A 17,454-nucleotide genomic window follows, 5' to 3' on the forward strand; every position below is an offset into this window, starting at 1 on the left:
AGTCATTTCAAAAGGGAACAAGATCCATTGAAGGTATATATCTCTGTAGTCTATTCAGATTGCTACCAGGTAAGGAAGCTAAGCTAAATTTTGAAGGAAAGAAATCCCCAGAAGTTTCTAGTATAACTCTGAGGTCTAAAATGTATGCTTTCAGGCAGGTGAATATTCAGTTTGTGGACTAGTAATATTTGTGGACTTATTTGCTGACCGAGCTAAACCAAAGCATCCAGACTGTCGGGATGATCACTGCCTCCTTCATTCCCATTCTCTTTCAGTCTTTCACTCGTCTGACGGAGCTGGTCTTGCAGGCCCACAAGAAGGAGCTGGATGGACTCCGCACATACACAGCTGACAAACTGAACCTGGTTGAGCTGGAGGAAGATACGAGCAAACCAGAGGGCACAGAGCATCCTCCCAAGACGACCTGCTGGTGCTGAGGGCCTCCCAGTGTTCTTCCTTTCCCCCAACCCCAGTGCAGGTAGAAAGGCTGCCACCTAGAGAGGACTGGTTTGCTCTGCTCCATCCCTCTGGTCATTGGTTGTCCACCTGCCCGCCATCTGCCCTGCTGGATCCTCTTTGGGTTTCCTGGTGTTTCTCCTTGATTGGTGATTTCTGTTGTCCCCAAACTCCCTGGATCCAAACTCTCTCAGATGGCTCATAATGTGCAGAATATCACCCTGCCATCTTTATGGAAGGACTGTGGTTGGCAGTCATGGTTGAGGCTGGTCCAGCCGCCCTCTCAGACTCCAGGTGCCCTGTGGCTTGGACCCTTTCCACCAACAGGTGAACCATTTGGTTCTGTACCTGGATGGGGCAGGGCACCTGCGAAGTGAGAAGGAACTGCATTTCACTACCAATTTCCCAGGAAGGCCATTTGCTAACACACCTTCTCGAGCAAGCATTAGTATGGCTTGTTACTCTCCACACCCTACCCAACCCAAGCCCTGCCCCATGTGCTTTGCCTTTATCTTCTCTTTATCTTCTCCAGTGCCTGTGCAACACGGTGCAGATTTCGACCAGATCCTGATTGTTCCTGGCTGGGGCTTTTACAGCTGCCTTGGCAATAGTGTCTTGTTCATAGCACCAGGTTGCCTGGAGATGATTGTCAAAGCTCTCATCTAGACATCTTACCAAAAATGGACTCTCATTTCAAAGGGTGAAGTGACCCTTTTCCTCTACTCAGCAGAAGTGCTAGGATCAACAGGAGTCTAGCCTTACTGGGAAACAGGGTTATATGGTGGTATTTGGATCTTATCCAGACTTCCCTTACCAGTTATGGAGAAACTATGCTTGCTTCTCCCTAGCCAGAGTAGACTTGCCATTTGAAAAGTCAGTAAAGCCCTATCTTGTATGGCAAATAGAACAAGTTCTTGCTGGATATTAATTCAGAATTTTAAAGGGAATCTTTCCTTGCCCCCATTAGGTATCTTTGGTGGTAGTGGTGTGGGGCACTCCAAATACATCACTTAGAATATACATATATATCAATGCAGGCAGGGAAACCACTATGTAGCACATACTTGAATTTGGTTTTGATAGCTCTCTTGAAATTATTTGCCAACTACGTTCCTTCCAATCCTGACACAGGATAAGACCTAGCAATCTGTGCATAGATCTTCCAACCCAATCCATTATTTTGCCCTCTGGATCCATCATGCCAGAAATTGCTGAAGATCCCCTTTAGACTTTTCTCTGCAGATTCAACTTGAAGCTCAAATCTGGTCTGCCCTTCTGGGGATTCTCCCATTATGTGCTGCTAACATGACTCAGTCAGAACAAACTGACACCCACATGCATGTTTTACAGGCACCCTCCTCTCGCCTGGCCACTGACTCACTTGATGGGGGAAACCTCTTATACTCAGCGGCATGCCTTGGTATTCTAATCTCTCTTATGCGTGCCTGCTCCAGAGTAGCTGCTTCTTGCGTGCCAACACCTTGAGGATGTCAAGACTCTTCCTCCCCTGCATACTTGCCAGAAATGGGTTACATTTGCCCAATCTAGACAGAGTCGCCGTCTGCTGGGGACCTTTGGGGTAAGATGTGCTGGCTTTACAGAGATCCTCCTACCAAGCAGGGAGGTTCCTTTTGACAGGAGGCTCAGACCTGAGACATTCAGTCCATGGTTATTGTGGCATTAGGTTGTCTTTGTGGTGAGCCACTCTTTTCTAGCCACAAGCTTATACCAAATGGATATATGTTCCTTTGTTCTTTCCTCCTGTTTTTTCTCCATGGAGCTGATTAAACTGTAATGATAAAAACAAAGTGGGGAAGGGGGAATAACACATCATGAATGTGATCCTAGTTGTTTTGATTCAAATGTTTTGTCTTTGGGAGCAAAAGGGTGCCTTGCAATGAAGAAGAAGCGCTGGTTCAAATGTTCGTACTTTAAAAATATCTATTTTCTTGAGCTAGAAGAGTGTGAGCTAGTATCAAACCACTGAAATGTAGGGAAGCAGTGATATATTACAGAGACTGTTGCTGACAGAAAGGGTTCCTGTGGCCATGGTCCTCTGGCAATGGACTTTCCCATTTCAGGGTCTGTAATATGGAGTGGTCATCCACAGAAAGCCATCTTCCCTCAGAACTAATGTATGCTACTGATTTAATAGGAACTAAATGGAGAGCATGTAGCCATTCACCTGTAGGGTTTGCGTGAAAAACTCAAGTCTACTAGGAATGGGTTAACTGCAGTGAAATTATTGCAGTGGGGGTGTGCTAGAAAAATATGAAAAGAGGAAGGAGCCAGAATCTGAGGAAAATGGGATGGGCCATAAGAAGGTAACTACAAATGGATCCTTTGCCCAAGAACAAATAGCTGTTTTTATGCTTGGCAGTTACCTACTGATTGAATTGTACTGCACACAAAGTAAATGGGTTTCTTAGGTGTGTATATACCAGTTCTGAACCCCCACTTCTTAACCAAACCAGAAAGGCTTGTGCAATTTCAATGCAGATTGACGAACGGTTCAGTTATCACAGAGACCAGTTACCTATCTGCTGAACAATTGTGTGAATCAGTACCTTTGTGTCTCTTCATGCAGTTTTTGTTAAACTCGGTGGCTTGAACAGCCCTCAAGAGTGTCAGTCTTAGAGAGATGCCACTTTGTCATTGAAAATAGAAGCAGGCACTGGAAATGGGCAAACTTTTCAGGACTTGTATAACAGATATATAACGGTGTTGGTCCTTAGCAGACCAATGGCAGTGTCCTCCCCTATAGATCGCCTCTGCCTGTCACAGTTTAGCATCATGTCGGTGCTGCTTGCTCCACCTAGGATCTAAGAAATAGATGTCGTTCCACCTATATAATAGAAGCTGGGCTGTTGCTGCTGCTGCCAACGCACAAGGCCAACTCCAATATATCTTCACAACACATATTGACAAGAGGGAGCAGGTGAGCCTCCTTGCCCGTCTGTGAATTGGAGTTTTTATTTCCCTTAGACCCAGCCATGGCTCTTGCTAGAGCATTGGCACTCAGCAAGCTATTGATGAAGGCTCAGGGATGTTAGGCGACTCTTTGCACTGGGAGAGATTGCCACCCCAATCCAATGCCAGTCTTCACTGTGTCATATCAGGACAGTGTTCTCTTTGGAGGCCAGGAAGTTCTCCCTGGATTTACGGTTAGTTCTTGGAATTGAAAGCAAGAGGGATTCTGGGAATCTCTTCAGTATTTTGAGGCTCCCTCTGTCCTATAAGTCACAGGTCATAGCAACGTGTCTGTCTTTGAACAGAAACTGTTGCACATAACTTGTCATGGGATCCACCCAAACTTGCAACTGTATGAATCCTCTACTGTGTCTGTGACTCTTGTGAACTTTGCACTCTGACTGGGTTTCCTTGTATGACCTGTCATTGTAATTCATTATTTTAAACAAAGAAACAAAGAATTTGCAAAATAAAGGTTCTCTCAAAGTGATTGGGGACTGATGTGTTTCTTCATTAGATCATTGATTCACGTTGCCAAGCTCATCCTTCGGAGGAAGAGCAGACAGGAACACGAGGCAGAACAGGCAAGCTGTTTCCAGGACATGTGGATTTCCTCAAAAAAGCAGCACTGGAAACTTTTCCAGTGCTCTAAAGATTTTATCTGATTTTGCACTTGGCTTAAATGTTGCATTTAAACAGACTCAAAGCTTTATGCAGAAATTATTCTATTGGAATATTTGCAATAATATTGATAGAGAATAGCATATACAGTAGACTCTCACTAATCCAAGCCTCTCTTATCCAAGCCTCTGGATAATCCAAGCCATTTTTGTAGTCAATATTTTCAATACATCATGATATTTTGGTGCTAAATTAGTAAATACAGTAATTACAACATAACATTACTGCGTATTGAACTGCTTTTTCTGTCAAATTTGTTGTATAACATGAAGTTTTGGTGCTTAATTTGTAAAATCATAACTTAATTTAATGTTTAATAGGCTTTTCCTTAATCCCTCCTTATTATCCAAGTTATTCGCTTATCCAAGCTTCTGCCGGCCCGTTTAGCTTGGATAAGTGAGACTCTACTGTATTTCTCTAATAAATAGTATTAGAGACTCTCACAGTGGCAAAATTCCTCACAGTGGCAGGAAGGCCGAGGAAGCAACTAACCTCTGATAGGGATATCACTTGAAACCATGTAGATGTATCTTGTACAATTAACTTCTCCTGAGATGGGAGAATTCAAAATGACTGTTCATTTTCTGATGGGTCTATGGACCGTAATAAATGATGTTGTGATAAATAATTTTTCAAAGATTATGCCTGAAAAAACACTATTTTTAAAAGTCAAATATCTAAAGAGTGCTTTTCCATGATACATATAAATTATGTAAATTTCCTTTGCCCAGAATTGACTACCACTTTCTGCTTCATTAGTTGATTGCACTAGTCTGTTCCATTTCAAGTAAGGAAAGTAGGCTGCCTCAGAGGAAAGCAAAGACAACCCACCTCTGAACAAATCTTGGCTAGAAAACCTTGTGATAGAATTGTTGCCATAATGCAAAAATGACTTGAAGGCACCCAGCAACAACAAACTGTTAGTTGAACATTTTGTTTCACTGAGCACAGGCAACCTACCACAATTTGTATTGAATAAGAAGCAAACCAGTTGGGAAACAAGGAGCTGTCTGCATGCTTCAGAGTAATCGCATCCATGGGCCGGCAATTATCATTTTACTTCAATAGCATTCACAATAAATGGTGGAGTGATCAGAGAGTTATTTGTTTATTAATTCTATCTTGCTTTGTCCTCCAGAGGTTGGCACAATGGAAATAGAGCAGTTTTAAGGGTGGAGGGGCAAGTGTCATATATAATTTCTACCTTGTTCTCATTTCTAGGTCTGCCATCTATGCCAATCGCCTTTATCTTAGCTGTTACAGCCAGTGCCATCCTGAGTGACTTGCCCAGATCCGGTCTGGTGGACCCACCATCTGAGGTTATTACTGCCCTCTTTTCACAGAGTCATAGAATAATAGAGCTGGAAGAGACCATGTGGGCCATCTAGACCAATCCCCAGCCATGCAGTAAAAGCACCCCCGATAGATGGCCACTCAGTCTCTGTTTAAAAGCTTCCAAGGAAGGAGCTTCCACCACACTCTGAGGCAGAGAGTTCCATTCCTGAACAGCTCTTAGAGTCAGGAAGCTCTTTCTAATGTTCAGGTGGAATCCCTTCTCCTGTAATTTGAACCCATTGTTCCGACTCCTAGTTTCCAGGGCGGCAGAAAACAAGCCTGCTCCCTCTTCCTTATGACATCCTTTCACATATTTATATATGGCTACCCTATCTCCTCTCAACCTTCTCTTCTGCTGGCTAAACATACCCAGTTTTTAAAAACTCTCCTCATAGGGCATGGTCTCCAGACCTTTCATCATTTTAGTTGCCCTTTTCTGGACACCTTCCAGCTTGTCAATATCACTTTTAAATTGTGGTGCCCATATGTGGTGAGGAGGGTTGGTATTGTGAGGGGCACAGAATTCCATTGCCCAAAATACCGTTTAAACGCTGTAAGCAGCACAGCATGGTCAATGATGAGGTGATGGGAATTACTGTCCAGAGACAGAGTTCCTTATCTCTGATTTTGGTTTGCTGCAGAATAAACATTTTATGCAATTCAGACAACTCTCAAAGACTATAAATGAGCCCAGGAGAGACGGGGGTGTTGGTAAAGTGGATTCTGCTTCATATAATATGCTGTGAGACATCATGGCTAACTAGAACCCAGTACTCATCATTTCCTAGTCTTTGAAGAAGAATGAGATCCATATGCTGTACTTTTACATACTATACCTCATGTTCTGTATCAGATTAGTTTTGACTCTTAAGCAGTAAGTCTCATGAGTGACAAATTGCCATATGGAAGTGTCTTTGTTCTTTTCAGCGTTATAGTTGCTGAATAAAATTTTAAGTTGGATCTAAAGATAGTCTTTTTTAAAAAAAAATTCATTTGTTTTTATTGTTTTGTCGTTCTATCCCACTCCCACTCTCCCACCCTCCCCTCCTTGTACATACACTTTATACAACAAACTACAGAAGTTACATTTGAAATATCAATCTCAATCTTAATTTTTCCACTCCACGTTTTACGTAGTACATTCTCTAAGTAGTTCTTAACTGGTTCCCACATCCCCTTGATTATTGTAATATTTTCAATTTTATCTATATTATTCCATTTGCAATTTGTGATTTCTACATTTAACATATCAACTATATACTTATACCAATTCGCCAGAGTCCATTTTGTTTTATCTTTCCAACCCCTCACTAAAACAATTTGTGCACATGCTATTAATTTGTCAATCATTTTTTCTTTTTGTATATTCTTCACTTCCGTTATCCTTGCATGTAGTACATTTCTATTAACTATTACTATTTGTAGATTTAGCATTCTATTGATTTCTCCTTCAATCATTCTCCAGTATTTTTGCACCTGGTCGCACTCCCATATCATATGATTAAACACCCCTCTTTGTTCACAACCGTGCCAACACTTATCTTTCATCCCTGGTAAAAAACGTGAAAGTTGTGCAGGAGTTCTGTACCATTTTTGTAACATTTTCCTTCTTGCTTCCCTTAATACATTGTACTTTTCTTTTGCTGTATTACTTATTTCCCTTTGTATATCTTCCCTCTCAATTTCCTTGTCCATTCTCCATGTTTGGAAGGATAGATAGAGTCTGACCTCTTAAGTACACTAGATGTAGGTTGTACGTTGTGAGTTTAACTGCTCTGTCTGCAACATAAGTAAAAACCTGTGCTCTCACTGAGACCCATAGCAATCAATTGCTGATTTAGCTCCTTGGAGTCAGCCAAAATTGGAGGGGCTGTTGTGTTCTTGGAATACACTGGAGAGGTTTGCATTAAGTCCTGCACTCCATTTTCTTCCTTCCTTTTAGAAAATTATCTCCAATTACTGTGCTCTGATTACATTCTCTACCTTCCTCTGCTTGAGCTCATTGGGAATTTGATCCAACTGTTAATAATTCAGTGAGCTCCGTGTGCCAGGAGAAGCAGAACATTCATTAGGAGTTTTCATTGTCTGATGTTTAGAAAAAAGGCACACAGCAGCATTGAGGGATATTTTTTTCCTTTCACTTTTAAAAATATTTTACTATGAGCTGAAATTTCCAGTCAATTAAAAATAGATTATTGAGGATGTCTGCATCCATTCTATGTACACAAAAGATGTATCAATATGAATTCCACCTGGAGTGTAACATAAGAAAATGGCAAGATATAGGAATTGTGCTTGCACAAAAAGAAAAGTTATCATAACATAAATGTGTGTCCAGTATGCTACGTAAACGTTAGTTCATATAATAGCACAGGACTATTACTTTTGGAACAGTATCTATCATGGGATGCATGTGAATAATGCCGCCCCCACAATCTCTTATAACTCAGTCATGCCCTTTATAGTATATGATAAGATACCAGGGAACCTGAATTGGTTTACCTTACTTCACCCTTCTAATATTTCCTTCTGCCAAGGCAACGCCAAAGATGGAGGAGATCACATTCTTGGGCAAAACAATAGTCACTCTGATAAAGGGCAGTTCTAACTGAACTATCATTCCTATAAAAGTGAGTTGGTCACTCCTTGTTGCCTTTCTAATAACATTTACCAGAGAACATGTTAGACCATCCTTTCTGGGATGAACTCAGCATATACTCTGAAAGCTATGACTGGAATTAATTTAATTGCATTTTATTTGGAAGGGAGTGAGAGAGAAGAATGTTGCCTGCCTTTTGTTTTTTTTCTTCCCTCTCTTCAAAATTAGATACTTTTCTATGTTATTTTTTTTTAAAAAAAACAGAACTCATACCCATTTAAAGAACTATACTATTGATATGCTACATCCTCAAGATTTTCACATTTTTAAAGATCTTTCTCCTGGCATTTTGGACAACAAATCTGAATTTCCCCTTTCCCCAAACTGTGAAATCTGACTAACGCTGTCAGCTTGCACTGAGGCTTCCTTATCCATAGACATATTTAGAATTCAGAAGTTCTTTGTCTGCTTGGAAAGCAAATGTTTACAGGGTAGGAATATTTTCCCCAGCATGCATTGATCTGGCTTTGAAATTAGGATTTGGCTGTCCTCCACAAAAAGTTTTCCATCTTGGTTCTCCAAGTGGGAGTAGGCAGTGGAAAACTGGCACCAAGATGCCTAAATTACCATAAAAGAACAACAGTTTAGGTTTCCTTGGCCCTCTCAACATCCCCAAATGTCCAAAACCTAGGGGGGAAACTCAGTATTTTGCAACTCAAAGCCAAAACAGGCAGTGACATGAAGTGAGAGCAGTGCTGCTACCCTTGGGACAGAAAGTGGCTTTGTCCACTACATGTGTTACATTTTTTGTGACTTATACAAGAGTGTATATGCACATACATTGTTGTTCTACTGTATTATCAACCTCAGGAAGGCCAACTGATGTCACCTATCATATGCTTTTCATAGACTCATCAACAGATTGGTCTCATGATAATACCTCCAAAGTCATTCAGGAACATACAACAGTTTAAAAAGTAGCTTTTGCTAGACTCTGTAAACTGATAGTATACCATTAGATATCAATCACTTCAGCCTTTGGTCATTCCACTTCCAGTTTATACTGCTGCTGCAGCTGCCTTCCTCCACATTTCCCTGAACTAGGGTGCTACTGTTCATCCCCTCTTCTTCAGCACTTCTTTTACAGCTGATATTTCTCAGCTACCCATCAGGTAGTTGAAGGTGGGAGAACAAGTGCAACAAGTCTTCTAACAGATTTTAATTTTTAAGCAAACAGTTAGAACAGAGTAGTTTCAAGCATCAATATCTACACATGAAACAACATGTATCAACAAAGGAAGCTTTTTCTGAGAGCAAAGAACCATCAGGCTTAGTCTTGTTTACATCAAACACTTTTTAATCTTTGAAAAATTACTCGAGGCATTGCTGTTCTAATATTTATTGTACAATTTTGATCACTCAGCTAGATTCCAAGGAATTTCTGTTTGTACACATTTTCATTTCAGATATTTAATTATAAAATAGAATAGGATCTTGAGGACGTACACTGTTCACCCTTGAGCAGATAGCTATGGGGTGCTGTATTATGTAGTTGAAATTTTTAACATTCCTGCAACTTAGGCAGCAAACCTATTAGAATCATAGAATCATAGAGTTGGAAGAGATCTTGTGGGCCATCCAGTCCAACCCCCTGCCAAGAAGCAGGAAATTGCATTCAAAGTACCCCCAATAGATGGCCATCCAGCCTCTGTTTCAAAGCCTCCAAAGAAGGAGCCTCAATCACACTCCGGGGCAGAGAGTTCCACTGCCGAACAGCTCTCACGGTGAGGAAGTTCTTCCTAATGTTCAGTGGAATCTCCTTTCCTATAGTTTGAAGCCGTTGTTCCGCTTCCTAGTCTGCAGGGCAGCAGAAAACAAGCTTGCTTCCTCCTCCTTATGACTTTCCCTCACACATTTATACATGGCTATCATGTCTGCTCTCAGCCTTTTCTTCTGAGATGACGCCTTCTCAGCCTTCTCTTCTATTAAGTGATATAGTCTCAGTTTGTGACAACTGACATACAAGAATTGAAGGAACCACATTTCAGAACATTATTTTAGATTATATATTGTTGAAAACAGAATGGACCTTCCATTTTAAAAGTGTTCAAAAGTCTGAGTAGAATTGATCAGCCTAGTTTTAATCTAATCTTTCCAATGCACCCATACTGAAAAGCCATGGGCTGTGGAATATCCAAAACTGAGCCTATAGCCGTGTCGTCTTACAGTGCCTGTTAATGATTCTCAAGTTCTGCCACAACAGCCACTGTTCTTTCTATTCTTGCCCTGCTCTTCCACCTTAAACTGTGATCCTCAATGAAATTACTAGGAAGGAACATCCTATTGAACCCGGTAAGGGTTACCTCTGAGGAAACATGCATTGGATTGTGCTGTCGCACTCTAAGTAAGTAGCCTTATCTTAGGCAGCATGAATTATTGAGAGTTGGCTGTGCTATCGCAGTAGCTTGGATATCCATCCTGTGTTGCAGGCTTGCAATGGGACGCACCCTGGCCTGACCCGCTGCTTTGTTCCGAATCAGTAAAGTGCTGGATCAGTATCGGGGGCATGGCTCCTCTTTCGGCTCATCACACTAGGAGAGAAAGGCCTTTATGTGCAACCAATCACAGGAGCACACAGAGAAGCATTTTAAGCAAGCAACTGTGTCTGTCTGATGCTCACTGCTGCGGTGTGGTTGCCGATTTTGGTCCTTGCAGCCATGATGACTCCTATCGCCAAATCCTTTTATGATCTAAATGCCACTGACCTCCAAGGGGAGAAAGTGGATTTCAACAATTTCAGAGGAAGGGTGGTCCTGATTGAGAACGTGGCCTCCCTCTGAGGCACGACGGTGAGGGACTACACCCAGATGAACCTGCTGCAGAGCAAATATCCTCGGCGGTTGGTTGTCCTGGGTTTCCCTTGCAACCAGTTTGGCTACCAGGTAAGTGCCTTTGTTTCATTTTTTTTCTGCATTGCTCTTCCGGGAAGGAAGTTGCTTTTTTCTCACCAGGGCCAGTCTTGCTTTCAACATTGCTGTCAATCGATTTTGATCCCATTAGTTGTGGATTGGGGGATCATTTCAACTACTTATTGGGACTATTTCTGAGTAGATACACATAGGAGAAATCAAGCTGTGTATGTATTCTACAAGTGACATATTTGGAGGCCACACAAATCCTAAAGACTTCAAAAGAGGATGATGCATTTCAGCTAGGATACATTTTTTTAAGAGGAACGGGATATTTTTAAACATCGTTGGATCATCTACAATTGTTTAATGCTTAATCACACAGCAGTAATGTTGGATATAATGGGATTAATAGCAAAGGGATTCCTTTTTCATGAAGAAAATCTTCTACAGGAAAAATAAGGTTATGAAAACAAGGTATCACAGCTCTTGCTAGAACAGGGACAGAACCAGAGTGGAACCCATCAAACTCTTTCAGATAGGCTGCACCACTTGGTGTGGCTCCAAGGAGAAAGCATACTGTTCTATAACACTTGAGAGCAGAAATAGGGAAACTGGTTTTTTTAGTAAAATTCCCCAAAATCCTTACCCAGCATGGTGTTGCCAAGCAAGATAACTATGCAAATATTGTAAGTCCATTTGAATCCCATATTGAGAAGAGGGGGGGGGGAAGCAAAAAAGAAAATTCCCTTACATTTTCATGTTTGGATTAATTTTATCTTCTAAAGCAAAAATTTTAATGCCCTTCACTAAACTGTGCAGGACTCCAGATATTATTTTATGTTTCATAGACACCTTATACACCAAGTTTGAAAATAACTTTATACACAATATTTTTTAATAATTTTGTGCATGAAGCGGTGTGTGGTCATTGGCTCATCAGAAATAAAAGGTGTCACTACCTCTGCCACACAAGTTCAGATTTCGGAAGATTATGTGTACTCAAGTACAGTAGAGTCTCACTTATCCAAGCCTCGCTTATCCAAGCTTCTGGACTATCCAAGCCATTTTGTAGTCAATGTTTTCAATATATCATGATATTTTGGTGCTAAATTCATAAATACAGTAATTACAACATAACGTTACTGCGTATTGAACTGCTTTTTCTGTCAAATTTGTTGTAAAACATGATGTTTTGGTGCTTAATTTGTAAAATCATAACCTAATTTGATGTTTATTAGGCTTTTCCTTAATCTCTCCTTCTTATCCAAGATATTCGCTTATCCAAGCTTCTGCCGGCCCATTTAGCTTGGATAAGTGAGACTCTACTGTATAACCAAGTATTTTAGTACTCAGCTTGTACCTTTGCCTGTCTGTAGAAATACAGTAATATTATACTAAAGAATTAAACTTGCTGATCGTTCAGGACAACCAACACCAACAGCCTTCAGCAGACATGTCATAATTTCTTATGATAAAGCCAACTATATGGGAATTTCAGCATGAATCAAAATGGGTATCAGGTTGCACCAAATTGTTATGCTTGGTGTCATTAAGAGAAATAAGTATCAGACAAAGCTTTGACACCATTTTTTCTCTTACACGTATGCATTTGATCCTAACAGGAGAACTGTACCAATGAAGAGATCCTCAACAGCCTGAAACATGTGCGGCCTGGTTCAGGCTTTGAACCCAATTTCACTCTTTGCCAGAAATGTGAGGTGAATGGCAAGAACACCCACTCTGTCTTTGCATATCTGAAGGACAAACTCCCTTACCCAGATGACAACCCCTCCTGCCTCATGATGGAGCCCAAATTCATCCTATGGAGCCCTGTGAGCCGCAACGACATTTCCTGGAACTTTGAGAAGTTCCTGGTGGGACCTGAAGGAGAGCCATTCAAGCGCTACAGCCCCCGATTCCTCACCACCAACATTGAGCCTGACATACAGCGCCTCCTGAAGCTTGCCAAATAAGCCAGGGAATCGACACTATTTCTGAAATTATTCAAATAGCCATAACATAGCAGCATGGGTCAGAAGAAAGGCTAGAAATTCACTGCACTGTGGTCATGCGCATCCCCCTTACGGATCACCAAAAGAATCAAGGAAATACCCACAGCACCCTTCCTTCCTTTTTCTTCCTCTCCTCCTTTTCTGCTGAGTGAATCAGGTGCTTCATCCTATCTCCTACAACAGCCAATATCAGATCTTTACTAATTGACGGTGTCCTCCTAAAGCTCAACAGAGGGAACCTGAAGCATGTAAAGGTGCTGATCCCATAACTTTTTATTTGCTGGGCATTATTGGTTTCATAAGTGAAATAAAAAAGAAGTTGAAGAAACCACTCCTCCTTCTCTTATGTCAAAGCCAGATAATAAAGCCTACTCTGGATTTGTGGAAAGGGATAACACATTTTTGTACATGGGTGAGATTCCAGATTAACATTCAATTAAGGAACAGTTCAAAATGCAATCAATAACCTTGAATGTCACCAATTGACATATCCTCTATATGTGATTTGTTGTTCAATGAAGACATCCAAAAGGTTTTCAATACATTTTTCATCCGCAGGTACAGAACATGCATTTTAACAGTATTAAATAACAAACTTTGCTGAAATTAGTGCTTTTCTGATCTAGATTACAGTAGATTTTAGGAGGGCATCAAGACTAAACAATTAAGCAATAGTTTTAACTTAAATGTAGTATGAATGGTCTCTTTAAAAAAAACCCAACCAACATCATGTTTCTTTCTATATTATATCCCAGAATTACCGTAGTTCTAAATGAGAATTTACTTTTTCAAAATAGCCAATCAAAACTGATTTGTATCATCTACTCAGTTTTTTATTGTGTTAGGCTAAGATCAAAATCAATAAACAAAATGCACAGTGATTTAAGGACAGTCTTCTATTGTAATTACATGTTGAATCCCAACACTGGAAAGCAGAGCCTCAAAGCATATTTTGATTTCTTTTGAAATATAATTATTTAGTATTTTTGTAATACAAATACAAATTTGTAGCATTCTAAAATTTAAAAAATGACTTAAATATTTCAGTTATGTTTGAACAGTAATACAGAAATGCCTTTTTTTATTAATTTCAACTGAATTGCAATTTAGGTCCTTGGAATACTAATTACTTACCTATTAGAGTAACTTTCCAAATTCTGTTAGAATTCTGTTAGTCTAGTTCAAAATTGGATCTCTCCAGAAGAATTTTACTCACCTTTAAAGAACGGGCAAATCCTCTGTAGAATATAGAGTACTTATAGGGGTTCCTAACTAGTATGTTAGAACCATATTATCATAGAATCAAAGATTTGGAAGAGATCTCGTAAGCCATCCAGTCCAACCCGCTGCCAAGAAGCAGGAAAATCGTATCCAAATCACCCCCGACAGATGGCCACCCAGCCTCTGCTTAAAAGTCTCCAAAGAAGGATCCTCTACCACACAATTATGCGTAATCACATCTTTTTCTTTTGACTCTGCTCAATACAAACCCATAGAATTGTTGCAAATCTGTGACAGAACAAAAGTTAAAACTCTGCAATCAGGCCACTTTTCCAGGCCAGAGCTTGCAATAGTGTCTTTTTAGAATAGTCTCTCCACACCCACAGTCTAGTAGACCATATTGTCTGAGGGAATGTAAGAGTTGTAATCTGTTAATCTGATTTGTTTTGGAGTGATGGAGTCCACATTTATTTCCTTGTCAGGAAATGAAGTTACAGTGTGAAGCTAAGCCTTTTTGTCTATTGAAATGAAGAATAGAGAAAGTGAGCGTGCACGCCACATCTTTCCAGAATGCTGTTTTATGGGCTACTCCCCCTATTTGGAGGAGAGGGCTCAAAATGCATGGGAGGCAATCCCAGTACATTCACACCCTAATGAGAGAACAAGCCTCTTTCTAGCCAATTTACTTTCTGACTAAACGGGGAAGACATTCCCAAACACTGAGGTAGGCTTAACATATGGAGGGACACGAATCCCAGAAAATATTCAGTTTCCCAGTTCACAAAAGCACAGTCTCACTCCCTTAAATCGCAGAAGATGCATCTCTGAGAAGCAAGGAGGAAACACACAAAGTGTCCCAGCCTTGGATGTGAATTTTGAGGGCCACATGCTCCAGAAAAACTGGGCAAAATCCATGATTGCTGCAGGCAGATGAAATGCCCGCAGTTCTGTTTATCATCCCCTCTTCATCTGACAGTAGCAGACTGCAGCATTCGCTGCTGCTAGTGCTTCGTCCAGCTAGCAAAGGAAGGCTCGCCACACAGGTAAAACATTTGATACAGCACTGCTGAATCATTCCCCAAAGTGCTCAAATAAACAGGAGGGCATCAGGAGACTGGCACAGGTTGGCACACACTGCTGCATAAGGAAAAATACAACGTGAGCATAGCCAGTTGCGTTGCCTTGACTTTCAGGGCACATTTAAACCCCAAAACATAGAAAGTCTCCTGTGGTTTATGAACATTTTGACAGATGCTTCACACAGCTGTCCAGAGCTTGGTATTTACTAGCTCCTCACCCATTCTATATATATATTCCCCTTACTCATTGATCTCATATCCTGGTGAAGAGTAAATGAAGTTCCAGTAGTTTTTTCTTTCATCTGCACCTTTTAAAGGCAATGTCTACTAAAGTTTAAGTTTCAACTGCAAAGGAACAACTGCACCAAAAGCAGATATATCCCAACAGGGCAGGTCTTCTCAATATTCATTTTTGCCTCTTTCTTGCAGGTAAGCATCTCTATTAGTATGCAGAAGCCGCAGAGAGAACAAGGCCAGTGTTTGCAAACTGGGTCAGCGGTTCCGTGCAATGTGACTGCCATTAAAAGCATGGCTCAGTCTTTGTAGGATTCATGTGGCTAGATGGATGAAGAGGAAGATTTGACCTCCACCCTCCACCAGTCCCACCACTGTTCAACCATATAATCTTGGGAAATTAATAGTAATGCATGCCTCAAAGGTCTAAATCCAAAAAGCATGTTGACCCACAAACAAGATGGGAGATAATAACACTGAATTGAATATGCCTGTTATGTGAAGGCCCATTACTTTCATGATCTCATGAAGATCTCAAGATCTTTCATGAAGGAAAGAGGCAAAGGTAGTAGTTGAGTCCCTATATTGAAAGACAGCAAATAAATAAATACATACATACATATTTTCTTCATACACTTTAGAACAGTGGGTCCCGACACCAAATAGGGTCCCATTAGCTCAATGTTGGGGTTCCAAAAATTTTGGAACAGGACTAGTTTTTGGAACTTTTGATTGCTTTGGACATTTACATGAATCTATTGTGCAGTGTTCACAGTGGACTCTGTAGAAGATGCTTCAGCTGTACTTTATAAAAATGAGAATCAGCCTGTTTAGAAAGCCCTGCAAATGCTGTTAGCAGTAAACATTTAGGTTTTATACCTATTTTACACCTCTATGCACTTGGAGTCATGTAAAAATTTCTCAGGCCAAAAGGGGTTGTGAGTGGAAAAGTTTAAGAAGCCCTACTTTAGAGCATCAAGGCCCGTTTCTCATCATTGCCATAATCTTATTTGGTGCCAAATGGCTGCAGTAAGGAATAGTATAAAGAGCTGACAGAGATCTCTCTCCATCGTGTTTGATTTGTTGCCAGGTAAGAGCTATTTCCCTGAAGTGCTAAAGTGCAAAAGGAAAAAAGCATATGTGTCTAATGGATTGAGGCAGAAGGCCAGGTCTTGGAGCGTGCCTTTTAGCTTAAAAGATACATAAAATCTATGATTCTCATTAAAGACTTCACTTTGTCAGGCCTTCCAGGAATTAAGATCAATATGCAACTCTTAAGATAATAAGGCTGAGAAATAAACACTAACCGACAAGAATGGAAGCTTAAATGCAATTGTTAGTCCCATTAAATCAAGAACAACGTAATAAGTCAACATGTATGTAAATTTGACTGATTCAGTGGGTTTACTCTACTCAAATGCAAATTTATCCCAAATAATTTTCCCTATAGTAGGAAAGGGAAAAGAAAGTGTGAATGAGGAAGTAGCACCACTGAGAATAATGAACTTTTGCAGACATCAATTTGCTTCCATCAGTGCCTCTGCAGAAGTGGAATCATATTTATAAATATCTTGTGTTAAAATAAATTAGCTAGTTTGAAAAGTCCTGCTTGATTCTTTCCCCATCCCTGGGCCATTTCCCCTCTCAGATGAGAGAAACTGACCTGGCTAATTCTTTGAAAACTCCACAGTAAGGAAAGCAATATGAAATTCTGCCAATGGAACTGTTGGCTGTTTAAACTTTTAGAAACACTGGATGAACTTCAGGCTTGTTTTAAGTCACTGATTTCAATGGAAGAGAAGCATATGTACAACTCTCCAAAGGGAAATATGAAAATTAAATCTTATTTGTATCTGTAAGGCATCCTCAAGCATGTTTTTCTTTTCATTCTGAACTTGTAGATTTCCAAAGCTCAGCAGACTGAATCAATCATTCAAATAAGCATTTCAACATCA

At 40.4% G+C, this 17,454-nt stretch overlaps 2 protein-coding genes across 2 annotated transcripts in view; both read left to right on the forward strand.

The window, feature by feature from the left end:
- The window catches only part of rab15 (RAB15, member RAS oncogene family), a 31,247-nt gene extending 27,331 nt beyond the window's left edge, over positions 1–3,916 (forward strand). The window contains exon 7 of the mRNA XM_008111622.3: positions 276–3,916. Coding sequence (XP_008109829.1) covers positions 276–437 — 162 coding nt within the window. The 3' untranslated portion in view covers positions 438–3,916. The remainder of the gene's footprint in view (positions 1–275) is intronic.
- A 117-nt stretch (positions 3,917–4,033) lies between these two features.
- Positions 4,034–13,293, forward strand: gpx2 (glutathione peroxidase 2). Its single transcript, XM_008111631.3, has 2 exons — positions 4,034–10,983; positions 12,576–13,293. The coding sequence occupies exons 1-2, from the start codon at positions 10,714–10,716 to the stop codon at positions 12,924–12,926; spliced, it is 621 nt and encodes a 206-aa protein (XP_008109838.2). The 5' UTR covers positions 4,034–10,713; the 3' UTR covers positions 12,927–13,293.
- Positions 13,294–17,454: the final 4,161 nt, after the last annotated feature.

The sequence above is a fragment of the Anolis carolinensis genome, chromosome 1 (genome assembly GCF_035594765.1).
Source record: "Anolis carolinensis isolate JA03-04 chromosome 1, rAnoCar3.1.pri, whole genome shotgun sequence".
Taxonomy (NCBI): domain Eukaryota; kingdom Metazoa; phylum Chordata; class Lepidosauria; order Squamata; family Dactyloidae; genus Anolis; species Anolis carolinensis.